Raw genomic sequence first — 27599 nt, forward strand, 5'->3', positions numbered from 1 at the left:
GAACAAAAAAATGCTCCAAACGTTTTTCTAAATTAACTTTATTAATAACGAAAACGAAATATAATCACTTTTCCATTACATACAAAACTGAACTATTTTAATAGCTGAAACAGTTGTATTAGCTGTTTTGGGAGAAGGGGGAAAAAGACAGTCTCGGGCCTATATTTGAAGCCCGTGCAGGGCTCTAATCCCTGTTGTTTTCATCTGTGAGCATGCTATTGATATATGCATTTTACCATTTTGTTGAGTTTAAAACGTGTGACACATTCGTTCTGCTCTCACTGTTCATTCGTGCAGAACACCACCAAAAAAACAAAAACTCTGTGCATACCCTTGGAAGAAATCCTGCAGGCGCCCCTGAGACGGAAGACAGTAAATTGACAAACAATGATTATTGTTTATAATTCATATCACACACCATATGCACTTCTGTAACTTTTACTACCAAAAAAAAGTGCGGTGAAGACCTCAACACCGCGGTCGGCATCAAATTACCGCGGTTATGCGGTTATCGTCACAGCCCTAGTTTTACCCTAACCAGCACAGACCCCCTTGCGTCCAATTGTCCCCCACCAGCCAGGAGCCTCCTGGGCCTTGATAATTCCTTCCCAGAGATCACCCACAGCCTGGCTGAAGAGACTCCCTTACCAGAGCCACAGCTTGCTGTGAGTACTGGCAGCCCCTATATTAAAATACACTGCCTCTTTCATATACACAGCTTAAAATTATTTTTAACCCTCCTTATGGAGTATTGCATGCCCCTTCCACTTTTCCCAGAGCACTTGAATTTTCCAGCTCACAATCCTTCGGCCAATGACTCTTCAATCACTAAACAGATTTTTTTTCTACAAACTTTATTCGTTCTTTGTTATTGTTAAATACCTGAAGCAAAAGATCTGTTAAAGTACTCAGCATGTTGGTCCCACATCTAATTGTGGATGGATTCCTTGTGATGTTTCAGTTTTCTACATCCAACCCTATAATCAAAGATATGTGCAAAGTCAGTGTAGATGATAACATGCACTGTGTCAGTTTTCCACATCTAGGCCTAAGTGTTGGTTTATTGGTATTAGATTGCAGGTTTGTTGATGTAGTTGTTGGGTAAAATTGCAGTGGTTATGTACGTCGGATTATTACAGATATATTTCATTGTCCCCTGGCTTGCTTCCTGTTTCAGACATAGTGCTTTTGACATATTGATGTTATCAATGTTGCTATTGATGGTTGATATTAACATCTCAGTTCCTGTCAGATGTGTGTGTGTGTCTGTGTTTCCATGTGACTATTTTTTTTTTTTACCATCTTCACTCATTTTCTCTGTAGAGGATTTTTTAAATGTATTTTCTGTTATTATTTATGTTTCATAGGGTGCAAGAGTGGTGGTATCTGCCAGGACCTATGCAGACTTTACCCCTCAGGCCACCTTTGATATTAAGGTGAGTTGATCAGATCAGCAGTTACTTAATTTATTATGTAATATATATTTGAGTGCATATACACTACCGTTCAAAAGTTTGGAGTCTGTAATTTTTTTTTTAAAGATATTTATATTTTGAAAGAAATTAATAAAATGTATCAGTTTCCATAAAAATATTAAGCAGCACAACTGCTTTCAACATTGATACTAAGAAATATATATATATATATATATATATATATATATATATTTTGAGTACCAAATCAGCATATTAGAATGATTTCTAAAGTCTCATGTGACACTGAAGACTGGCGTAATGGCTGCTGAAAATTCAGCTTTTCCATCACAGGAATTAATTACATTTTAAAATATATTAAAATAGAAAACCCTAATTTTGAACTGTTATAATATTTCACAATATTACTGTTTTACTTTATTTCTGAAAAAAATGAGTGGGCCTTAGTGAGCAGACTTCTTTCGAAAACAGTAAAAATCTTACTGACCCCAAGCTTTTGAACTTTTTTACTGTGCATTTTACTGTATCTTAATGCATTTGAAAGCTTTTATTTATTTTACATTTTTTGGCAGAAATGTGACTTACACAAGCTGGAGGAAGGCCCACCACTGCAGGCCGTGCTTTCAAGAGAGGAGGGGCTTCAGTACTACCGCACAATGCAGACCATGAGACGCATGGAGCTCAAAGCCGATCAGCTCTACAAGCAGAAGATCATCAGGGGCTTCTGTCACCTTTATGATGGACAGGTGCCACATGCACTGCAAACACACAGACATCATATTTACAAGCAGAAGATTATCAGAGACTCTTTCATTTCTAAGCACTCACTTTTGCCAGTGCAAAATAGTCAAATTTAATATTATTATATGTTTTGATTCACATGGTTGCAAGCGTCATTTGTAATTGGTTCAAATGTTGACAACTTGGTGGAGACAGAAACACTTACAAGTACATTGTGTCCTCTAACAGGAAGCGTGTGCGGTCGGTATTGAGGCAGGTATTAATCTATCAGATCATCTTATCACAGCGTATCGTGCCCACGGGTACACTCTCACTAGAGGGGGCACCGTTCGTGAGATCATGGCAGAGCTCACAGGTGAGAACAACAAAACCGATTAAAGTTTAAAGTTGTGATCTCTTACAAATATATCTCTTTTATTTTTTTATTTGTTTGTTTGTTTATTCTATCCCTCTTCTATGTGTCTCTATTTCTCCATCAGGCCGTAGAGGAGGTATTGCTAAAGGAAAGGGAGGGTCTATGCATATGTACACTAAACATTTTTATGGAGGAAACGGAATTGTGGGAGCTCAGGTACGTTAAATGAATCGACTGGAGTCCCTTATGAATAGAGAGCTGGTATCAGTACTGATTAAGTATTAAAAATAACTTTATATTTCACACTTGTATCCCAGGTGCCTCTTGGGGCAGGTGTAGCGTTGGCCTGCAAATACCTGGGCAAGAATGAGCTGTGTGTCTGTCTCTATGGTGATGGTGCTGCAAATCAGGTAAGTCACTTCTGCGCAACAGTCAAGTGTTCACCCGCTACAAGCCTAATGACTGATTTAGCTACTTGCTAATAACATTTCACACAGATCTGTCCATGTACTGCTTTACCTTACCTTCTAACTTGTGCATTATGATGGGTCTGTAGCAGTGGTTGTACAGGGAGGTTTCACACATACTTTTGCACTGTTTCTGCAGGGTCAGATCTTTGAGACGTATAATATGGCATCTCTGTGGAAGCTGCCCTGCATCTTCATTTGCGAGAATAACAAATACGGCATGGGTACTTCTGTGGAGAGAGCAGCCGCTAGTACTGACTATTACAAGAGAGGCGATTTCATCCCTGGATTGAGGGTATCATGCAGGATGGACACTTCGTCGTGCTTTTACTTGGGCCTGAATTTACTCTTTATGTCAGAATATCTTCTTACCTTTTCTCTGGCATTGTAGGTGGATGGCATGGATGTTCTTTGTGTAAGGGAGGCCACCAAATTGGCTGCTGAACACTGCAGATCAGGAAAGGTGAGCTCTGGTTAGAGTGATGTCAAAATATTATTAGCTCTGTTGGGAAGTATGATATTTGAATATGTGTTTTATGCACCGTATTTATATGGGCAATTCCACAGCGGCAGCGAAAGAATAATAGATAATCGTTAAACTACTTATAAAATGTTTTCTGTTTGCAGATATGCTCATAGGATACAAGCAGTTATGTAGCAATAATAAAACACCTGAAATTTATATTCATAGGGTCCCATTCTGATGGAGCTGCAGACCTATCGTTACCATGGACACAGTATGAGTGACCCAGGAGTCAGGTAATATTTTATATAATCTCAACCAAAGCTCACCATTGCGTTGAGCAGCAAGCAGTCTTCCTGGATTATATTTAGACAAGAGCGTAGGTACAAGAGGTCTTCGTTATACAGTGAACGACACATTCTAGTAACTGAAATACATGTGCTTTTATAGCTAAACTGCTTTACTATTCAAACTGGGTAACATACTTTATCATTCAAATGTTTGGAGTCAGTGAGATGTTTTTTTTTGTTTTTGAAAAAAGTTTCTTAAGCTCACCAAGTCTGCATTTATTTGATTAAAATACAGTAATATTGTAAAATATTATTATTATTTAAAATAAGTTTTCAATTTTAATATATTTTAAAATGTAATTTATTCCTGTGATGGCAAAGTTGAATTTTCATCAGCCATTACTTCAGTCTTCAGTGTCACATGATCCTGCAGAAATCATTCTAATATGCTGATTTGGTGCTCTTGAAACATTTCTTATTTTTTAACATTTCTTATTCAGTGTTTAAAACAGTTGTATTGCTAAAGCTAAATAATTTGTCGAAAAGATGATACAGAAAATTCAAAATGATTTGGAATAGACATCTTTTGTTACATTATAAATGTTTCTACTGTAACTTTTGATACATTTTATCTGTCCTTGTTGAATAAAAGGATCAATTTCTTAAAAAAAAAAAAAAAAAAGTGTATTTGGCATAGCTCTACTTACTATCACTGAACTAGAGGTCTTCTCGGGTCCTAAAATCTGTACCCGACCCGAATCACTTCTTACCCAAACCCAACGTGTATTATTATTATTTTTTTAAAAGAAAAACCCGACCCGAGACAGACCCGATGAAATTAGACACGAGTCCGACCTGATTTCATTTATTTTAGAACACGACTGGACCCGAACGTAAATGCATTGACGTGTGCACAGCCTGCAGCCCCGCAGTCAGTAAAGAAAAATCCCGGTGTCCTGCTGACTGATTTGGCAGCTTCTCCTTTTTGATTTATTTAACATTTATTTAATTTATTATTACTTTATATTATTACCTGCCTGATGGATACAATTTATTTCTGAGTTTGGCTTTCAATTGTGACCAGTAGATTGGAAAAATAAACGTGATAGCTCGATAAAAATTTAATCGATAGCCTAATAAATCATGGAATTCGCTAGTGTTGTCTGTTCTGCAGTGCTATTTACCTCATCTCCGGTGAAGGGATTCTGCACACAAAAAAGAAAAGCACTGCCCATCATGAAGACGCACCGTATGGCTTTCTGTGTGCTAGGTTACAAACATATGTTCCTTTTTCTACGCGTTTCTCAAAAATGCACTTAACACCAACACGCAGGTACGGTAAAGGGATCGGCTTTTATCGGGTCCATTTGGAAAAAGCACATTTATTTTAAATTACCCGAGGCAACTAATACCTCGACCCGTGTCCGAGGCACTCGTCAAAGTTTTGGACCCGAACCCACTCGGGTCTCGGATCTAAGTGGACCTGTGAAGACCTCTACACTGAAACTCGTTAAAACAACTCCTGATTGTTTTTCTATATACCAAATTTTTTTTTCTATTAGTGCTCCTCCCCATATGTGACAACATTTGCTCTTCCTATCCACTGTTCCCATAGTTACCGCACACGTGATGAGATCCAGGAGGTGCGCAGCAAGAGTGACCCCATCTCGATGCTGAAGGATCGCATGCTGAGCAACAACATGGCCAGCGTGGAGGAGCTTAAGGTGAGACTGCACATACTCACGAGAGACAGACTGAAGTAGGACACAATCATTGAGACAGTCACAGTTGACTTGAGTGTGAATTTTCTGAGTCAGTCACATTGGTGTGTAAGGATATGGATTACTCAATTATGCTGAAGAATGCGAGTTCTTTGTGCTGGAAGTTGGACATTTCTGCAGTTTCACTAAACACTGACACCTTTTACAGGAGATTGATGTCGAGGTAAGGAAGGAGATTGAAGATGCCGCTCAGTTTGCCACCACAGACCCTGAGCCTCCACTGGATGATCTTTGCAACCACATCTTCTACAATGACCCTCCTATGGAAGTGCGTGGCACTAACCCCTGGACCAAGCTCAAGTCTGTCAGCTAAATCGCCTTCCTTATCATCCCAAGTCCCCTCCTCTTCCTACCAGTTGAACCTCTCCTGTTGAAGCTCACAGAAAAATATGATCACCTCCGCTATGGCTATAGATTTCATAGACAGTTATTGGGAAACTCAGCCAAATCTCTCAGCCACATTGTGATAAGTTGCTTCATTTCACATTTTATCATTGGCTTGTTTTCTTGTTGTCTTCATCAACTACAATACTGACCCTCGCTATAAATTTTAAAACCTAGATATTTTTTCATCTTATATTGGAAATATATGTTATATAAATAATGTAATATGCACACACACACACACATCACTTTATATATCAACAAGAGTGTGTTTTGGCTGAGGTGTCTGTTTGGAAATGTTTATTAACATTTATAAACGGTAAATCTGTGGCCGTATTACAAAAAGTTTGTGTGATATTTATGGGATCTAAAATAGGATATTTCATTTCGGTTGTTTCTTAACAATCAAGTGTTTGAGTGTTTAAACAAAAAATGCAAATAAAAACTAAGATGGATAAGATTTAAATTAAAAACAGCTGAAAATGTTGCTTTAGAATGGGAAAAGGTGAATAGATGCTTACCCTTTCACTTTCTTGAACTTTTATTTAAAGCTGGGTTTTTGTTGTCATGTATATATTATGAAAAATTGCTTTTGTTACAAACAATGTTACTGGGGATATAACTTCACATTTGGCAATTCCAGTGTATTAATGGTTGTTTTAATACAATGTTTGTTTAAAATCTCTGGTAATTGGGAAAGTAACAATTGTTGCAATAGATGTTAGGATGCTGTTGAGATGTTAAAGGGGGCATCGGGGTCACAGCTTAAAACTTTTGCTGTATTGACCAGGATGAGTCAACAAGATCATGTATGTGTCATCCAATGTGGTCTTTATACCATACAACAACAAATAAATATTTCAAATACAAACTTTTGTTGTGAGTAGATGCCTTTGTTGTTCTACATTTTGTTAAACATTCCTTATCCTTAAGCCTATCATATTTGATACATGGATTTCTAAAGATGGTCGAAACATGGAGAAAACCTGCTTTACACAATCTACATGCCTTCTGACGTCTGATTGACAGGTTATACTTTTTAGCAAGCAAAAAGCCTTTTAGTACAATTCTACAAATATCCCCCTTCCCTTCAAGTAAAGCTTTTCTTTTTTTAATCAAGTAAACAAACTAAAAAAAGCTTTTACATTGTTATTAATTGTTCAAGATGAGTACTTAACTGGTCTGAAGAAACAGTTTGAGTTTACTTGATTATCTGTACATCTTTATATATATATATATATATATATATATATGTTTTTAACATATATCATGTTAAAATGTATCACATCCTCCAAGCTGTTAAAACTAGATGCTTTACAGAATTTAAAAATCGTCTTAAGGCATTACTTTGAGATACTGAGTAACTGATATTTATATACATTTTTTTGTAAGTAGTCTGCTATTCTGTTCTAAAAATATAATTGATTTACATCACAAGCTATCGGAATTTCATCTAATAATTTCTATTTCTATTTTCTATTACATATTTTAACTCTCTTTGGACCTTTGAATAAAATTGTGATGTTTCTTCCACGCGTGGAGCTCCATAATCTTAAGTCACACAATATATTTTCCATGTAGGCTATGTATCAAATATGAAACAAAACATAAAACATATATGCAAACTATTTTTAAATGCATATGTCTTGTCTAAATTGAACTCTTCATTAAACTCTTCAATTAAAAAAAAAATGTCTTACTATTATTTTTTTATGTTAGGCTTTACAAGGTTGAAGACAGCATGAATCGGGGAGCTCACGCAGCTATTAATACTGAGGGGACCATAACAAATAATTAAATATTTCCCATTAATGTGGCATGTGAGCAAGAAATGAGCTCTTTATTTGTAGGATTAAAGCACAATCAGCTTTTTTCTAAGCCCTCTGGGACTGCTGGATGAGTTTTTATCAGCTGTGCTGTTGTGATTTCCCTCCATCTGCAGTTTTTTTGCTTGTGCATTTCATTTATTAAAAAAGTGCAACATGTGTGTGTTTTTCTTATGGAGGACTCAATAGATCAAAACATGTGGATGCTACGCAGGGAAAAGAGAGTTAAACAGATTTGATGATCAAAGGATTTATGTTCTACATAATCAGAAATGAAGCACAACCGAGGATCCTCCAATGTGATTCAGACTGCCTTGTACAAAAAGCAGCAGAGATGATAAAGACTCTGAATAGGCGATATGAAAAATACATTTAATATCTCAAGATATCATTCCTTGACCAAATTAAACTACCTGAGGACCCATGTCACGTACTGTACATAGACTGTAAAAAGTGGGTGTGGCCACAGCGTCCCTCGCTCTATGACGCATGGTGACGTTTCCTCCAGCCTCGTTCTGACAGACAGGTGAACGAACGGGGCGACGACGCCATGTTGAGCGAAAACGGAAGTGTATTCCTCTGCTGTTAAAAACATCTTTTGAATTTTTGTCAAGAGGAACCGGACACTTTAGAAGTAAAAAGCTACCCAGAAGGCAACTGAACTGAATTCTTCTTTTATTTACGCGTCAGTTAGGGAACATCCTCTCTGTGGGACTGTTTTAGTGCAGCTTAACACTGACTGACAGCGTCAAATCACTTCACGGTGGTTGATCGTAAGTTATAGATCGGGACTTGAAGATGCCGCTGGCGCAGTTTGCAGACCCCTGGCAGAAGTTGCCGGTGGGGCATATGGAGAATGAGGTAGGTTATGTTACGTTTAATCAAGGAGTGTTGTTACGCGGTGATTGTGTGAGATAACATTTAATCCGATACTTCGTGCCACGGAGGAATTTCAGTGGACAGTCTTGAAGTGCATACTTGGACTACTAGTTTACAATTTGCAAACGCTGTATTCAAACAAAAGGTTTACGCTTTTGAGTTTCGCTACTTTTCAAACTCATAACTGAAATACAAAAAAGTGCGTGCTTCATAGTTATAAGTCGACATTAAAATGCAACGAAGTATTAAAAGCGATATGACGTGTTTCTTTTAAATGTTAACTTAGACATTTCTTTGGACCAAAGTGCCTAGTTAAGTTACTTGGTAAAGATGGAGAATGTGTAAGCCGTCGAAACAAGACTTGACCAGACAAGCCCAGTACGAGTGTGTGGGTGGGTGTCTGTTCGATGCAAGTTTAACGTTACTTGTTCATTGTTACTTAAAATGGACACTTGCTTGCTTTTTGTAGCTGGTTGAAGTTTGTCTTAAGTAACTTACACATTGGGCAATAACTACAGGGTGGGGAACTAACGTTTTATAGACTGACTGACAGGCATTTTCTCAAAACCCAGTGAGCTCTCAACATACATAGACAGCATTTTTGGGCGTCACAGGCGTGCCAAAAAATGCCATAAATGTGCAAAATATAAGATTATGATGCCCCCCAAATACTGTCTATGTAGGTAGACGGCCCATTAGGTTTTGAGTCACGGCCAGTGTGTAATTTAAACCCTATTCGCACGGGATTAGTATTTGGGGACCTTGTGTGATTTTGAAATTAACCCCCCACCTCTGAATTTCGTGTGGTGCATTCGCACGGGATAAGCGAAGCCAGTGATTTTACTCGAATTTACTGACTTATCTACCGGATACCCGGATGTCAAGGCTTCGAGAGTCCCGTTCTATGGTCCAGATGGATTAAAAAAAAGAAAAGAATATAGTTTCGTGCCCTGTGACATTTACATTTCACCAGGTTAAAATAGTATCTAAAGCTTTATGCTTGATTTATTTGTAACACATTAACCTCAAAACCTTTTCAGCCTTTTCTTTCTACAAATTGTATGGTGTAGCAATATAACAGCACCCAAAATACTATCAGACAAACACATTAACCTCAAAACCTTCTCAGCTTTCTCTTTCTGCAAATTGTATGGTGTAGCGATATGATGACAGCACCCAAAATACTATCAAACACTCCAACACAGCTCCATTCTTAGCGAAAGATGGATAAAAAGGCGCACAGCAAACAAAAACCTCGAAAAACGATATACGACCCGCCAAATGCAGGCCAAATCACAGAGATGCCGATTCGCACGGGACTCGTATTAGCACAGGACCTGGGTGTTCGGCGAAATATGGTAGGTCATTTGCGGGGGAATTTTTACTTTACAAATTACAGACATGGCCGATTCGCACGGGATTAAAGTGGTCATATGATGCTTGTTTTAAAGATCATTATTTTGTGTATTTGGTGTAACAGAATATGTTGACATGCTTTAATGTTCAAAAAACACATTATTTTTAAAATACTGTACATTATTGTAGGTCCTCTAGGCCCCGCCTCTCTCAAACGCTTCGTTTTCTACAAAGTCCCTCCTTCCGACAAGCGCAGTCTGCTCTGATTGGCCAGCTGACCCAGTGCATTGTGATTGGCCGAACACCGCAAGCACTCGTCGGAAATGTAACGCCCCTTACCATAATCACGAGCTTCATCTTTCAAAATAAATGTAAAGACAGAGCCCGAAAGGGGAACAGAGTCGCGTGACAGACACAGTGATGAAGCTGGTATGTGTTTGCAGTACACAAGCCACGGTTAAGACAGCTGACTCCACTGGGATGTGACCCCCTCTCTCTCGCTCACTCTCTCTCTCGCTCTCTCGCTCTCTCTCTCTCTCTCTCTCTCTCGCTCTCTCTCTCTCTTGTGCTCTCTCTCTCGCTCTCTCTCTCTCGCACTATCTCTCTCTCGCTCTCTCTCTCTCGCACTATCTCTCTCTCGCTCTCTCTCTCTCTCTCGCTACAAATGACTGGAGGTCACCAGGCAATACTAATCCCGTGCGAATAGGGCTTTAGATTATGAAACAACTGCATTTTTGCATTCTGGAGCTGTGCTGGCTGTTCTGCTCTAATCGGAATCAAATTAGACTTTCACTATTTTCCCTGCAGGCTTGTATGTTTCTGTCTGTGGATTACATTTTAATATTTTTTCCTTTTTTACTGTGAAATTATCTGGATGAGATATTAAATATACCATTTAATTAAATGGCCCTACTAATCCTAAATTAAAATACATAGAACTGTGGATATTATCCAAATCAGCATTAAAATGCTTTCTGGCACTGAAGACTTAAGTAATGGCTGCTGAAAATTCAGCTTTGTCATCACAGGAGTAAATTACATTTTAAAATGTATTCAAATGGAAAGCAGTTATTGTAATAATAATTTACAGTATTACTGTTTTACTGTAATAATGCAGCCTTAACAGACTTCTTTAAAAAAACATAAAAAAATCTTACTGCCCCAAACTTTTGAACAGTAGTGTGCATACTGTATGAATATTCAGTGTATTGAAAAATTTACAGTGCAGAGTTCTATTCAACTTTAAAAAGAGAGTAGATTAAATTCTAAAACTGCTTGTATAATATTAAACAGATATGTCATGCAAAAAGATACAATTTGTGTATTAAATATATCAGAACCAAATGATCTAATGGTTTTCAAACCACTCTAGTGATGATCCATAAACTATTTAGAGTAGTGTTGTCAAAAGACCCGGTATTTCGGTACCAAGTCGGTACTAAAAAAATGAAAACGTTATGGTACCAGGTTTTCTTAAGTACCGGTGGTACCGAGTACCCGGTCAACCCGGTTCTTGATGCGCTATCAGAAAGCTATCCTCTTCCAAGTTGCCAAGTCCGCAGTTTTCCCGCAGAATTGGGCTGCTTAAACACTGTTGCCGCGGGTTGTTTTTCATGTCCGCGGGTTGAAAAATGACCCCACTAACGTGATATTTAGCCCCTGGAATGCGAATTTTACCAGGGGAACCCCGCCAAAACATGCGTATTTTATCATTGGAACCCGATTTTTAACGGGGGACCCCCTCAAAATGCGATTGGGCGGGTTTTGTTGTGAAAACCTGGCAACCTCTTCATAAAAGCAGTGGCGACCTCAAGAGGAGGAAACGCATCAAACTAACAAAACACCCCGATCAAGTTCAAGCAGGTAAGGTCATATAGTGTTTGTCATATCAGTCCGTCAGAAAAACATTTTGTTTATTTTATTTTTAGTTAGTTAGTTGTAATTCGTGGCTGAATATCTCTAGCAGGTTTTAAAAGCCCTTTAAAATTAAATATGAACACAGTTTGGTCAATTAGCATGTTTTTGTGTTTTGCTTTGGTACCGAAATTGGTACAGAGAACCGTGGATTTTCACTGGTATTGGTACCGAATACTGAAATTTTGGTACCGTGACAACACTAATTTAGAGTATATATTATTATGATTATATAACTTTCAGTATGGCTCCAAATCCATGCTTACTCCAGGGGACGATTACACGTGCTGTTGCCTTTAGGATGAATATGTCATCTGAGTTTCTAAATAGTAACTGGTATTGTCTCTCTTACACTGTTAGCACTCTATCCCGTCGTACTCTTTCCCTAATTAACTTCCCTTTGATCCTGGCTAATCCCGTGGTCTGAAAATAGCCATCCTATGCTGCTTTCTTTTAGTTTCCTGTTTATGTGTGGACCTATAAATAATCACTTAGTCTGTGACTGTATGTAAACAACAATCTTCCACACTGCTATTTTACTCTTATGTCAACACATGGTCAGATGATTTGACTTTGCACTAGGGCTGTGCGATATGGACAAAAAAAACTATCGCGATTTCTTGATCAATTTTGCGATTTCAATTTTAATCACGATTTTGACACACACAGACATGCTTTACAGTCATAAATGCATTCAGTGTGAATTTGAAACATATTTCCAAAAGAAAACCAATTAGAGCTTTATCAAGAAGCTGTAACATGTCTCTAGAACAGACATAAGGCAAAATAATCACTAAGTAAAGGTGTAACAAAATGTCTCTAGAATAGACATATATGGCAGAAAAAGAAAAAAAAAGCCCGTGTCCAGGGATTTTTTTTGCCATGCATTGGTCATACAGCTCTTTGTGGCGTTGCCTCAGATGTTGAACTAGATTTGTTGCGCCAAGTTCACACGTACTCCGTCTGCAGTGCGTATACAGTATGTGTATGAGGTGCAGAAGCAGCACGGACTCTATGGCGTTCGGACGGATTCTTTAATATGACGTTGCAACATGCACTCGTCTCACTGAACGGCTCACTGACGTCTTAATTTTTAAAAATGTTTTTGCTATTTAATCCATTAATTTTAAGACGCAGACGAGGCGTAGACGTGACGTAGACATCACGCGGACGTCACGTAAATCACGTGTGGCAGTGAAGTGTCGAGCCAGACGTCACGCGTGATTCACGTGTAGCAGTGAAGTTTTTAAAAAAAATGTTGCTAACGCGTATCATAACACGCTGCTCACACGGCTCAGTGCAGTGTGTCAGCCAATGCACAATTATGAGGTGTATTTTGTGCAATTTTTGCTCTTGCTATGCAATGTCACGTTCAGGCAGACGAACATGTGGCAGACGCAGACGTCACGTTCGGCAGACGCAGACGTCACGTTCAGTGAGACGAGTGCATGTTGCAACGTCATATTAAAGAATCCGTCCGAACACCATACGGACAAAATACGCACCACAGACGGAGTGCGTGAACCTGGCGTTACGTTTGTATGCCCGCCCGGTCTGTTCTGTTCTCGTGCTCCATTTAGGCGTGCTGCATTCTGATTGGTTCGGATAGCATACTGCGGGAGGTCGGGGGCGCGGAAAATCGTGCTATAAAGCGATTTAGAAATCGCGCAAGCTCAAATCGCGATTTTATGACGATTTCGATTAATCGCACAGCCCTACTTTGCACATAGTCATTATCCCTCATGGAGCCATTATATTTACAAATTACAATAATAGAGGTTTGCAACAGTCATTTAAAAATAAACCTTCTTAACTTAGACTGTATTTGTGATTTCCTGTACATCTTTCCTGTTCCTGAAGACCACTTTATGTTTTTTGGTTATTGTTGACATGTTGTGATCATAGCCCTTGCAAATGCTGTTGTAATACTAACATGACGTAACATGATGTACTCTGTTTTATGGTAATTACATCATATTTTTCCTGTTTTTTAGGATGACTCCATGGTGGATGATGATGCTTCTGTTCAAGTAAGTTTAAGACTATGTATATATGTATTTTGGGTGTGTGTCTACAGAATATGTCTGTCAAACTGAGTCAAATTATGTTGACAGGTTCAAGTACACCAGTTCAAGTTTATATGGGTTTCTAGCAGTTCATCAAACAAGCTCTTCGTTCACTGCTTAAGGAGAATTTGTTCTAATGCAATGCCCCTCTGTCTTTCAATTGAAAGATGTGTTTCCTATGTAAGCAAGTCGGCTTTTAACATCACATTTCCTGTCTCAGAGTACAGCCTGGTTTTATTGGTTTCCTGTTGGATGAGTGACATGGCAAGCCGCCAGTAGGAGAAGAGGATGTTCAGCATTCACTTCAAGCAGAGCTTCATTTTCCACCAAACCAGCAGAAACTTTTTTGAAAGCTATCAGAGATCATTTGATGTGACCCAGAGCAGTGGGTTCACTCACTTTACACACACACACACACACACACACACACATATATTTATATGTACACTACAATTTAAAAGTTTTGGGTTGGTAAGATTTTTTTGTAAGTATTTTTTTAAATATGTTTATTTTTTATTTTTTATAATACTTTTGTTCACCAAGGCTGCATTTTTTAGATGGATTAGATGCATATTAGATTTAAAAATGCAGTAAAACAGTAATATTGTTAAAATGCAAAAGAACTATTTTGTATTTGAATATATTTTAAAATGTAATTTATTTCTGTGATGGCAAACCTGAATTTTCAGCAGCCGTTACTCCAGTCTTCAGTGTCACATGATCCTTCAGAAATCATTCTAATATTCTGATTTGGTGATACAGAAACATTTTTTATTATTATCATCAGTGTTAAAAACAGTTATACATTAAAAACCGTGATACATTTTTCTTTTCATGATTCTTTGATGGATAGAAAGTTCAAAAGAACAGCATTTATTTGAAAACATTTTTTGTAACAATGTTAAAGTCTTTACTGTGTCTTTACTAAACAAAATTATTTCTTTAAAAAAAACAAACAAACAAACAACAACAAAATACTTGCTGACCCCAAACTTTTGAACAGTAGTGTATAAAATTTTCAGTTTTGGGTGAACTATCCCTTTAATGCATCTTTACACAGGCAAGTCAAGGCTGCTCTGTTCTTGCTCTAATTCACTGTAAAAACACAATGCTGCATAAAAGCCAAACTGAATCATTCCTGCTGTGACCCACCTCAGTATCAAAATATACAGTTGTATATGGCTGTGTAAACGCATTTATGCAACCTCTGAGCAGCATTACACAGTCTGTGCAAAAACACCCAAATTCCACTTCAGAAGCGCTGTGCCCGCTTGTTTGGCACAGGGAAATTTTGAAATGGATAATTCTGGTCCTGGATGCTGATTGGTCAATACAGTGTTACAGCCATGCTAACATGCATGATGTATTGAGTTTATCCGTATACTCTCAATAAAACTACCTTGTTTGACTTCCATGTTTATGAAACGAATGACATTGTCTGTCATTTGATGAGCTTCTAACTATTATGCCTATTTTGACCTCTGTGGTGGATATTGACGTCTGTGGTCTTTTTCCACCATCAATAGAATATCAGATATCATCCACCATTCAGTCTTATTCATATTGGCAGACTGGTGTGTGTGATTTATTGATCAAACTCTGTGTGTATGACTAGATTTTAAGTCACTACCACCCTGTTTTCCATTCAACTGTATGTTATAAGAGAGAGAAAGGGAGGGGAAGGAGGAGGAGATAAATGAGATGAATTTGAGTTTTGAACTCTTAGCTCTATCTAATACATATTATCATTAATTATTATTTTAGCGTCCAAAGTTGGATGATCCTGACAGCACTTTTACTCTCGTCTTCTGCTCAGATGTGGGTATTCGGTCAGTTATTTATTCAGTTATTCAGATGGGCCTGGTTTATACCCTCTGCTGCTTGTTTGTGGTGTTTATTCTCTCTCTCCTCCTACAGGCTTTGGCACGGTGCTCCTCTGCAGAGACAACATCTGTCCAGGCTTCTATTTAACATCCTCTCTCACTGTGTGTGTGTGTGTGTTTGCTTGACTCTCAGACCTTTTTTGGGCATGAGTTTGTATTGATGTGTTGAAGTGATGGTGTGTTTTGACAATTGTTTTTTGTATTGATTTTTTTTTTTTTAGTTACACTGCTGTGATGACTGTTTTTAAAAGGACAGAAGAAGAGACGTGTTCTGTGAATGCTGGTTTGGTGTTGTATTGCATGTTTTGGTGATGACGCAACACAAGCATCCTCATACATCGAATGTCTCCTTCATAGGATGAAGGCTTGGTCAAGGAAATCAGCATCACTCACCATGTCAAGGAAGGCTCGGAAAAAGCAGACACACAACAGTTTGAACTCTGCAAGGTGCTGGGCCAGGGCTCTTTTGGCAAGGTGAACTGCTCAGATATGAGAGCATGATTCGTTTTTATTATTGTGTTTACATGCAGAAGAATCATTCTGTTGGTTTTTAATAAATAACGGTTCGTGTTTCTGAAGGTGTTTCTGGTCAAGAAGATAACTGGGCCCGATGCAGGACAGCTCTATGCTATGAAAGTGCTAAAGAAAGCTACGCTGAAAGGTGTGTTTTATGTGTTGGCATTTTCTTTAAAAATATTTGCTGCCAGTGCATTATTATTGAACTTGTAAAAAATGAAAAAGGACGTTTTTCTAATGTTTGTTTTGTTTGGGTATGTGTGGTTTCAGTACGAGATCGAATGCGTACAAAGTTGGAGAGAGACATCCTAGTTGAGGTCAATCATCCTTTTATTGTTAAACTGCACTATGGTGAGTTACTGACATCCCATCACCAATCAGATTCTTACACTTCATGGTTGTGCACTTCTCTTGAACTTTAATTGAACTTACAGTACAACTTCTTCTTGAATCTTTAATTTTGATTCCTCAGCGTTTCAGACAGAAGGCAAACTCTATCTGATTCTGGACTTTCTCAGAGGAGGAGATCTCTTCACTCGCCTGTCCAAAGAGGTGAACTACGTGTCTAAGGATAAATCCAACACATACACTACTGTTTAAGATTAAAAAAAAAAAGTTTTTGAAAGAAGTCTCTTATGCTCACCGAGGCTGCATTTATGTAATTAAACCTACAGTAAAAACAGTAATACCTTGAAATATTATTACAATTTAAAACAACTGTTTTCTAATTTTATATATATATTAAAAATGTTATTGATTCTTGTGTAAGAATAGATGAAGTTCAGCTAATTCTTTTACTTCTCTTTCATGTCTTTATGTAGGTGATGTTTACAGAGGAAGATGTAAAGTTCTACCTTGCAGAGCTGGCTTTGGCCTTGGACCATTTACATGGACTGGGAATCATCTACAGAGATCTCAAACCAGAAAAGTATGCTTCTCACCCACGTATTAAGTAAAATGTGAGGTGTGTTGGCTCAAAGTACAACAGCAAAGTGCATAGTAACTACATGTTTGGGAACACATTAGTTACTAGTAAAAATATTTAAACTGATTTTCTACATATTAGATAATAATCACACTTTGACTAACCCAATGCAGTGCACATTTTCATAAGTGAATAAATGTGAATTTCTTTCAGTATTCTTTTGGATAATGATGGACACATCAAACTTACAGGTATGTGTTTTATCACTAATAATGATAACATGGTATATAACAATCTTGAGTGAACTCAAGTTGTAGTTTCAGATTTGTTCTTTTTGAACATTTTGTGAGAATCTCACAATGATAGGTGTTAGTATGTATTCGATTAGTTGTGTCTTTGTGTTTTTAAGACTTTGGGTTGAGTAAAGAGTCCATTGATGATGAGAACAAGGCATATTCGTTCTGTGGTACGGTGGAATATATGGCTCCAGAGGTTGTCAACCGCAGAGGTCACACTCACAGTGCTGATTGGTGGTCCTACGGTGTGCTAATGGTAAGAGGGTTAACGTGATATTTGTATATTGTAATATTTGTGTTACAGTGCAGTGATTATGTATTTCTACCTCATCAGTTTGAAATGCTGACTGGAACGCTTCCATTCCAAGGGAAAGATCGAAAAGAGACCATGACAATGATCTTAAAGTGAGTCAAAATACTCAAAATACTGATCTTCATAACTGAGTCTTTGCACTGACATTGGTTTCTGTGTCTCTAGGGCAAAGCTGGGCATGCCCCAGTTTCTTAGCCCAGAGGCCCAATCTCTGCTCCGCAATTTGTTCAAGAGGAATCCCAACAACCGCTTGGGTGAGGAAAGCTCATTTTCAACTAGTTTGCCAGAACGGGCCGGATTCATGAAACATTCTTAAAAAGAAATTTCTTCTTAACTGCCATTTTCTTCTTTATTTTTTAACTTAAGAAAAAAGTTAAGAATATGTTGTATTCCCAAAAAATTAATTTTAAGAATATTCTTATCTTTTTTCTTAAGATTGTTCTTAAGACAAAACTTGAGAAGAATTCAAATTCTTGAAAAGAATCTTCTTGGCAACCGCTTGGGTGAGGAAAGCTCATTTTCAACTAGTTTGCCAGAACAGGGGCCGGATTCATGAAACATCGTAAATAACTTCTTAAATTTAGGACAGCCCCAGACTTGTCTTAAATCCCAAACAGTAAGAATAATTTAATTAATTTATTGGGTTATTTCAAATAAATTGTTATATTTAAGCATTACAACAACACTAGCTACATATAATACATAGTAGGACTATTAATAGGGATGTGCACGAGTTTTCTGAAGTGACAGCAATGACTGATAATGTAAACAATGATCGGTCATGAATCATGATTAGCCTATGTGTGACGCTACTTTTTGCTGACTTTGACGCTGAACAGGACGCGTTTGCTGTAGCAGCGCGGACACACATACCGGAAGCGTCCACTCGGATGAGAGCGCAAAACACAGCACAAAAATGAATGAAACATATCGCAGCTTGAGACAGGCTATTTTTTAAAAGTAACTGTTCAAAAACACGGCGCATTAAACACGTGAAGCTGAGTGCCAGTCAAACTCACGATGAAAATAATGTGTGTGCTTATTAAGATTATTAGGGTAATCTGCAGGAAGCGCAAAAAGACAAAGTGTGAGTTTATCAGTGCGTCATGTATTCACTCTGATAACGACTGTTATTTTCTTCTTAAGAAAAAAATTAAGATGTTCTTAAGAATATATTTGAGAACTTAAGAATTTTTCAAGAATTGCACTTAAGAACATTCTTACGAACTTTGTGGAATTTATCTTAAGAAATTTCTCAACTTATTTCTTAAGAAGATTTTCGTGAATCCGGCCCCAGGTTGTTCATGCTGAGTGAATTTGTGTCTGTTCATTGAATGTTGGGGTTGGAATTTCAGGAGCTGGGCCTGATGGAGTAGAAGAGATCAAAAGACATTCATTCTTCAGCACCATTGACTGGAATGTAAGTTTTTAAGAAAAATGTATGAATCACAGAAACGAGTCCAAAAAAAAAAAAATCATCTAATCATCCTCATACTGCCCCTATGATTAGAGGCTTTTTCATCTATCCGTCTTAGTCAATATTGGTTAGATTTTAGCCAGATTTGGATATCTAATTGCGCATGTGCATTTCCTCTATTTTTACATTTAGATTAACTTTGCTGTCATCAACTGTTCACAAAGTTAATCTTTAAAGCATTTATAATTTAATAAAATCAAAATGAATATCCAGTTTTCATACTGTACTTTGTAATGTTGTGATGCCTAAATTGAAAACGATTTTAATGTTATCTTTTTTATTTATTTAGACAAAATAGTATAGAATTTCAATATTTACTATTTAAAGGGGTCATATGATGCGATTTAAATTTTTCCTTTCTCTTTGGAGTGTTACAAGCTCTTGGTTAGCATGAAAATAATTATTGGCGTATCAGTATCAGCCTTAATTGTAATATCAGTGCGCTCCTAATTTTTATGGCTTTAGTTAAAAAAAATAATTCATCTAGTATTTTTCCTCTCTAGAAATTATATAGAAAGGAAGTGTATCCTCCCTTTAAACCGGTCATCCAGAGGCCAGATGACACATTGTACTTTGACTCAGAGTTCACTGCCAAAACCCCACGAGGTATGTAATGCCAATATTCACTTTCCCTAACAGTAGATGCATTTCTAATCACAATAATCTGTTGGTACTCACTTTACTTTTTCTTTTGACCCAGATTCTCCTGGTGTCCCTCCAAGTGCCAATGCCCATCAGCTCTTCCGAGGGTTTAGCTTTGTTGCCTCTGGAGTAGAAGAGGAGAGCCAGCCGCCCATTCAGAGCAACCTCAACATGAGCAGCATACTGCAGGTATCGTTGCATCATTCACACACTCCTCCTCTCTCACACCTGCAATATCAGTACACATGGGAATAAAGTGTATGCATGTATGTTATACAGCAACCCCACCGGAGCACGCTTCAGTTCACAGATGTATATGATGTTAAAGAAGACATTGGCGTGGGCTCCTATTCCATCTGCAAGCGCTGTGTGCACAAGAGCACAGGCGTGGACTATGCAGTCAAGGTAAATAGACCTCTACATCTGTGTTGTTACTGATATCTTTATGGTGCTTATAGTTTTATAGAAAGGTGTGTTGGCAGTTCTAATTGCTATGTCAGTTGTAAAAGAGGTGTATTAATATATTCATTGGTTTTTCAATATGTATGCAGCAACATTCAAAAGTTTAGGGGCGGTACGATTGTAAAAGATTCACCAAGTCTGCATTTAGTCTCAATGGTTCTGATTGGATTGCAGATTATCAGTAAGGATAGGAGAGATCCAGCAGAGGAGGTTGAGATTCTGCTGCGTTATGGACAACATCCCAACATCATCACTCTGAAAGATGTGAGTGATGTTTGTTTGTGTGCCTGTAGATCACTTAGAACTGGAATGTCCCAGGTGTTGTCTCCCGTTATTCTGAGTCTTTGTGTGTTTATAGGTGTTTGATGATGGGCTGTCGGTGTACCTGGTCACAGAGTTGTTGAAAGGCGGAGAACTACTGGATAAAATCCTCCGACAAAAGTTTTTCTCTGAGAGAGAGGCCAGTGCTGTCCTGCACACCATTACAAAGACTGTTGAATATCTGCATGCCCAAGGGGTATGAGCATTCTCACACACATTCACACACAGCAAACATTACTGATTATTTAATTTAGCCAGCATAAATAAATACACTGTTAGACCATTTAAATATTCTTTTAGTATGCCTTAAAGGATTAGCTCACGTCCAGAATAAATAATTCCTGATAATTTACTCACCCCATGTCATTCAAGATGTTTGTCTTTTTTTATTTAGTCGCAAAGAAACTAAGGTTTTTGAGGAAAACATTCTAGGATTTTTCTCCATATAATGGACTTCAATGGTGGTCAACGGGCTGAAGGTCTAAATTGCCGTTTCAATGCAGCTTCAAAGGGCTCTACACGATCCCAGCTGAGTAATCCCAGCTCTTGTCTAGTGAAACGATGTGTAATTTTCTTAAAAAAAAAATGTATATATATACTTTTTAACCACAAATGCTTGTCTTGCACTAGCTCGACTTCTTACGTAGTCACATTGGAAAGGTCACGTGTGACGTAGGCAGAAGTACCAACCCAGTGTTTACAAAGCCAATGCGCAAAAAAAGTAAAATGCCCTTTACAAAAAAAGGTAAAAACCAGATGGAGTTTTTCGCCCTACCCTACCTTTTTGATCTGGAGTACACAGACAGAGAGCTAACCGCACATGACCTTTGCAACGTGATTATGTAATGCTTGAATTTGCGGATTCGCATCGCGGAGCTAGTGCAAGACGTGCATTTGTGGTTAAAAAGTATATACATTTTAATTTATTTTAGAAAATGACCAATCGTTTCACTAGATAAGACCCTTATTCCGCTTGAAACCAGGTTAGACCTTCAACCCGTTGGCCACCATTTAAGTCCATTATGTGGAGAAAAATCCTGGAATGTTTTCCTCAAAGACCTTAATTTCTTTGCGACTGAAGACAGAAAGACATGAACATCTTGGATGACATGGGGGTGAGTAAATTATCAGGAAATTTTTATTCTGGAATTGAACTAATCCTTTAAAAGTCATGCACCATCACTTTTACAACCCATTAAAACTTGTATGGGTTGTATGTTTATAATGTATATTTATTATGGCTAATAGATTGGCACTGTGGTTGCAGGTAGTACACAGAGACCTAAAGCCCAGTAATATACTGTATGTGGATGAATCGGGCAACCCAGAATCAATCAGGATCTGTGATTTTGGTTTTGCCAAACAACTCAGAGCAGAAAATGGACTGCTGATGACACCATGCTACACTGCTAACTTTGTTGCTCCAGAGGTACCTGTTGATTTGTTTTAGATGAGAGACTAGATATATTATATTATATTTTTGTAAGTTATTTTCAACACTCTTGTTATTATTTATGTTTGTGTTACCCACTCAGGTCCTGAAGAAGCAAGGCTATGATGCAGCTTGTGATATCTGGAGTCTTGGAGTTCTCCTTTATACCATGCTTACAGGGTAAATTAACACACAATACAAGTCAGACTTTCTGCATGCAATTTTCTTAATACAGTTAATGTTGCGTATGGATGATGTAGCATGATTTAGTTCAAAAACAATATTCATGTCAGTTTGAAAACTCGCCACTCGTATCCATCCTTCAGGTTCACTCCATTTGCTAATGGCCCGGAAGATACGCCGGAAGAGATTCTGGCTCGGATCGGCAGTGGGAAATTCTCCCTCTCTGGAGGATATTGGAATTCTGTATCGTTTGAGGCTAAGGTTGAAGGCTCTCCTTTTGTTTACAACACTTCCTTAGCCTAATCGATCTATGTACAGTATTTGATGTACAATCTTCTAACCTTTTTGTTGACAGGACCTGGTATCAAAGATGCTTCATGTTGATCCTCATAAGAGATTGACTGCTGCTCAAGTTCTTCGTCACCCATGGATAGTCAACAAGGACCAGCTACCAAAATACCAACTCAACCGCCATGACGCGCCTCATCTAGTGAAGGTTTCCTTTGCAATAACAGTTTCAAATGTGAAACTAACAAATGGTTCCGAAACTGAATCATGGGTTTCCTTGTCAGCTCAACATTCCTGCATTATCATTATCATTATAATACTTAATGCTTATGTTTGACTATATTCTTATTAATATTTTTCCCTTTTATCACAGGGAGCAATGGCAGCCACCTATTCAGCCTTAAACAGAAATGTTTCTGCTGTACTGGAGCCCGTGGGTTGCTCCACACTCGCTCAGCGCCGTGGTGTCAAAAAGCTGACCTCTACTGCCCTGTGACCACTCAGATCTAACCCTAAACTACAAATAGCACATAAATTTGTGAGATGTATGGCTGTTCTACTGTCGTCATGGAATGGCAGCCCAAACCAAAAAAAACAACACTTTTTTTTAGTTCTTGTCATTCATCATCTCTACTTCATCATGTAAAATATTATAGAAAGCTCTTAGGAGAATATTAAATTCATGTACAATTGTTTTATGAAAATACCCTTGAAATGTACTTCATATGGAATTATATATGAATATAAAAGTATTTCCGTCAGTCTGTGTAGAGATAAGGTGTATGATGTTAAGAGACTGTGATACACCGTTTGTTTTCTGTATTGTGTGGTAATGATGCCATGTCTGGCGACTGCATGGAACTGTACTATTGCTAGCGTCATTATCTGATCATAACTGTGCCCATCCTCTTCAAGACAGACCTCACATGCTGAAATGGCCTACTCATTTCCTTTTAAAAGAAAGAGCTGCCAGTCAGTAATGCCACTATATGCAACTTCAGATGGTGTTTAAACATGGTGCAGTGTTGAAACCATTTGTGAAATCAAAGAGAACTATGCAAGTAAATGTACAATCATCATTGCATGTCCCTAGAAATGTAGTGTGTTTGTCACAAACCAAGTATTTTGTGTTGATATAGTGTTTTAATTGGGCAAAGTGGTCCAAAAACCCTTTGTCATGCACATGTGTCTTAAAGGGCATCTGATTAGCAAAAAAAGCAATCCAAATAGTGACCTCATCCTTCAAATCTTCTTCCTCTCCAGCAGACCAATACCCTTCATATAAGAGCTAATCATCAGAACTTGTATAATTATCTTTCATAATGGATATGGTAACATTACATAGGAGCTGATGTTATATGGCTATATAATGGCAGGTGTTTTGTTTTTTTTTACTGGGAATGACCAGTATACTGCTGTCTTACTCTAAAGTGATTCGTAACACTCCACTGTTTGTATTTCTTTGTTCATTCTCTTCATGAAATTAAAGGGATATATGCAGGCTATATTAACCAAGATTGTTCCAATTTTCTCAATCATAATTTTAAAGACTATTCAGAATGTATTATTTTTATACTGGGGGATGAACTGTTATTTTTTTTAATGTTAATGTATATGTATGACTATGTGAGGCTACATGTTTGGTGAGAGTCTGGCCACAGGCGGCGTCCTCTTGTTCTGGAATTAATTTACATGAATTAGTCAAACTTCTCCTTTTTTTTTGTTGCTGCTGTATTTTAATAATAACAGTGCAAGTGAGAAATATGTCCTAGTGGTCTCTCCTGGCCTCTATTATATATCACTGGCCATGTATTTTTTTTCCCAGCACATTTGTACTTGGGAGAGCAGGTTTTTATTCCTGTGTTAAAATTAATGTTTCTGATTAAGTAAAATAAATATTGCAAAACAGTTTTTTGTTTTTCTTAGAATTACTCATCAGCATTGAAACCTTGAAAATGTATTGTCCTCAATGAACATGTTCTGGCGCTTTGTATTCCAATGAAATTGTGTCTGAGACTATAAATAAAGTTTTTATGTAAAATCAGGTTTTGCGCAGGCGTAGATTATTGCTTAATCGGAAGTCTTCAAAAAAAGGGAGAGGAATATGTATGTATATATATGTATATGTGTGTATATATATATGAATTTATTATTATTATTATTATTTAAAAGCCTGTAGCTGGATCATCAAGTAAACCTAAGTTGCTTCAGTCCAGTAAATGTTCATCAAACATAAAAGTTATTTGTGTTTTAAGTTTTCATAGCAAAAAGACACATGTACCACAACCTGGAGGGGGACATATTTAGAATTATACTAAAAGGCCTTTTACTAAAAAAGTATAAACTATCAATCAGATGGCACAAGGAATGCATCATTCTTGCATGAAATATGATACAGTAGGCTTTATAGAGTTAAAGTGAATATTTAGAGATAAAATGAATCCCTATCAGCCCCTATCCCTATATCCCTTTTACTACATGTACAGTGTGTCACGTGTCTGTAAATAGTTGTACAAGTGTCTATTGGAATCTTTTTCATTTGAATTGAATTGAACATTTTGGATTGTAGCTTTTAGAAAAGGTGATATCATGGATGAGAGAAGGAACTGAAATATATGGGAAGATTTAATATCTGTTTATTACATTCAAGATAATTAAGAGTCCTTATTTCATTTCTTTAGGTAAAGGAGGTAAAAATCGGCGGCGTGGTAAGAACGAGAACGAGTCAGAAAAGAGAGAGCTGGTTTTCAAGGAGGATGGCCAGGGTAAGTAGTTGAAATAGTTTGGCCCTCTATATGTGCAAATAAATGATGATTTTCACCACATCACTTTTGCACAATGGTTTGGGGTGTTTTTTAAAATTTTTATTATTAATATATTTATTCAGCAAGGATGCATTAAATCAGTGGTTCTCAGTGGGCCTCATTGCTCTGCACATTTTATATGTCTGTCTTATCTAACACACCTATTACTTGAGCAGCAAATCAGCATATTAGAATGATTTCTGAAGGATCATGTGACACTGAAGACTGGAGTAATGATGCTGAAAATTCAGCTTTGCCATAACAGAAATAAATTACATTTAAAAATAATTTTAAAGTACAATGCAGATGAGGCCCGCAGTCTTAAAGCCTACGGAGAGCTTCCAGAACACGGTGAGTCTCAAACTGGCCTTACTCAGTTTCTGACTTCTGTTTACTGGAAATGTTTTATGGAAATGTCATGGTACTAAAACAATCACCCACAATTGTAAGTGTCAGATGATGTAGATGTATGCAAGTAAAGACTCTTATTTCTTTCCTGCAGCTAAAATCAATTAAACTGACACATTTGGACCTGGAGATGATGATGAGATTCAGTTTGATGATATTGGGAGTGATTATAAGGACATTGATGACGTAAGTGTTTGATTGTTTTGATTATGACTTTTTTTTTATACAAGTTACAAATATCGAAGTGCTGGAATTTGAGTTTCTATTGCCTGTATAGTTATTTCTATTATACTATAAAACTGATATACACTAATATTCAAAATTTGGGTGAGTTAGTTTTTTTTTTTTATTAATACTTCAAGAAATGAATACTTCTATTCAGCAAGGACACGTTAAATTGCACAGTGACAGTAAAGAAATGTATAATGTTACAAAAGATTCCTACTTTATAAAATCCAGAAAAAAATGTATCACCGTTTTCACAAAAATATTAAGAGGCATAACTGCTTTCAGCGTCGATAATGATAATAATAATAATAAGAAGAAGAAGAAGAAGAGGAAATGTTTTTTGAGCACCAAATCAGCATATTAGAATGATTTCTGAAGGATCATGTGACACTAAAGACTGGAGTAATGGCTGCTGAAAATTCGGATAAATTTTTTTTTTTTTAATAATATTTAGCAATATTACTCTTTTTACTGCATTTTTTGATTAATTTAATGTAGCATTGTACAGCATAAGAGTCTTTGACAACATTAAGAAACATTTAAAGTCTTATTGACCCCAAACCTTTGAATGGTAGTGAAGATATGCATTATTGATCTATTAAGCATAAGCAGTAACTTTAAGGAAACAGAATGTTTTAACTGTGTCTGACTGATCTGGTCCCCCTCTTTTAAGGTTAAAACAACATACTGAAGTGTTTGGGAGAACCTATACCTTGATGTGTTTGTGTTCGTTTCTGTCCTCTCCCACAGATCTGAGTCAGGACTGCTGGTGGGTTATATTATTTACACTGAGAGGAGAGAAAACTTCCTTGTTGGGGAAAAATTGCAATTTGGGCATAACTGATGCCCCATATCCTACTGCAATGGCCTTCAGAGAAACACTCAGAGGCTTATTGCTTGTCTGTTTCTCTCTCCACCACGTAATTTCACTACAAGCCTTCTCCGAGCATTCTGTCACACAAATCGCTCTCTTTCACATTTAATGACAACCACACAAGATAGACTGCATAGTTTTGTTACGATTTTAAAGTATTTATATTGTATTCCACTGTATGTGGTGGAATTTAAAATGCAAAGAAATCCAGAATTTACAATAAAAGGTCGAGCCTTTTATCTGTTTGGACTGAATTTTATCTCTTGCATATTATTTCTTGTATTTTATTTTCTCCCTTTACACGGTCTCTTCCTCATGGCATTTGCATGCATTTCTGCTGTGCCTGAAATAAAAATATATATTTTTATTTTTGTTGTTGTCCCCTCAGTTTGTAGGGAATGGAAGTAGCAGTAACCTGTTTTGTTGTTAGTTTTGTTGTTTTGTGGTTAGTGTTGCCTACTAGTTGGCAATTTCTTTGTTTCCTGATAATGAATTGTTTACAACCCATACATTCATAACCTTAGGTAGACGTTTCTGTCCTTGACCTTGAGGTGTACAAATTCTGGTTAAAAATGGTAATAGTCTCGATAAG

The 27599-nt window shown here is 37.3% G+C and overlaps 2 protein-coding genes and 1 pseudogene across 4 annotated transcripts in view; all 3 read left to right on the forward strand.

The window, feature by feature from the left end:
• The window catches only part of pdha1a (pyruvate dehydrogenase E1 subunit alpha 1a), a 10442-nt gene extending 3820 nt beyond the window's left edge, over positions 1 to 6622 (forward strand). For both annotated transcript variants that reach the window (XM_016466076.1, XM_016466077.1), the window contains 10 exons: positions 1368 to 1436; positions 2006 to 2179; positions 2403 to 2529; positions 2654 to 2745; positions 2847 to 2939; positions 3136 to 3291; positions 3388 to 3459; positions 3688 to 3755; positions 5365 to 5473; positions 5679 to 6622. In XM_016466076.1, the coding sequence (XP_016321562.1) occupies positions 1368 to 1436; positions 2006 to 2179; positions 2403 to 2529; positions 2654 to 2745; positions 2847 to 2939; positions 3136 to 3291; positions 3388 to 3459; positions 3688 to 3755; positions 5365 to 5473; positions 5679 to 5843 (1125 nt within the window). In that variant the 3' untranslated portion in view covers positions 5844 to 6622. The remainder of the gene's footprint in view (positions 1 to 1367; positions 1437 to 2005; positions 2180 to 2402; positions 2530 to 2653; positions 2746 to 2846; positions 2940 to 3135; positions 3292 to 3387; positions 3460 to 3687; positions 3756 to 5364; positions 5474 to 5678) is intronic.
• A 1584-nt stretch (positions 6623 to 8206) lies between these two features.
• On the forward strand, positions 8207 to 24737 carry LOC107672778 (ribosomal protein S6 kinase alpha-3-like). Of its 2 annotated transcripts, none has more exons than XM_016466128.1 (23): positions 8207 to 8601; positions 13884 to 13919; positions 16196 to 16312; positions 16418 to 16499; positions 16625 to 16705; positions 16827 to 16906; positions 17176 to 17282; positions 17493 to 17530; positions 17689 to 17831; positions 17910 to 17980; positions 18054 to 18142; positions 19244 to 19308; positions 19869 to 19971; positions 20066 to 20196; positions 20287 to 20412; positions 20644 to 20733; positions 20828 to 20986; positions 22058 to 22219; positions 22326 to 22402; positions 22549 to 22666; positions 22761 to 22901; positions 23067 to 23214; positions 23254 to 24737. In XM_016466128.1, the coding sequence occupies exons 1-22, from the start codon at positions 8539 to 8541 to the stop codon at positions 23187 to 23189; spliced, it is 2202 nt and encodes a 733-aa protein (XP_016321614.1). In that variant the 5' UTR covers positions 8207 to 8538; the 3' UTR covers positions 23190 to 23214; positions 23254 to 24737. The 2 variants fall into 2 exon arrangements, with proteins under 2 accessions (XP_016321614.1, XP_016321615.1); XM_016466129.1 differs by having other exon boundaries at positions 23067 to 23210; positions 23250 to 24737.
• On the forward strand, positions 24016 to 27306 carry LOC107672712 (eukaryotic translation initiation factor 1A-like; annotated as a pseudogene).
• The last annotated feature ends 293 nt before the right edge of the window (positions 27307 to 27599 follow it).

This window comes from Sinocyclocheilus anshuiensis, unplaced genomic scaffold, assembly GCF_001515605.1.
Source record: "Sinocyclocheilus anshuiensis isolate Anshui unplaced genomic scaffold, SAMN03320099.WGS_v1.1 scaffold88, whole genome shotgun sequence".
In the NCBI taxonomy this organism is placed as follows: Eukaryota; Metazoa; Chordata; class Actinopteri; order Cypriniformes; family Cyprinidae; genus Sinocyclocheilus; species Sinocyclocheilus anshuiensis.

Bases quoted from the DNA above. Each gene is read 5' to 3' on its own strand.
- LOC107672778 (XM_016466128.1), top strand. From the start codon at position 8,539: ATGCCGCTGGCGCAGTTTGCAGACCCCTGGCAGAAGTTGCCGGTGGGG. The intron at 16,706-16,826 runs GTGAGTTACTGA...TTGATTCCTCAG, and splicing joins TATTGTTAAACTGCACTATG to CGTTTCAGACAGAAGGCAAA. The intron at 17,981-18,053 runs GTGAGTCAAAAT...CTGTGTCTCTAG, and splicing joins ACCATGACAATGATCTTAAA to GGCAAAGCTGGGCATGCCCC.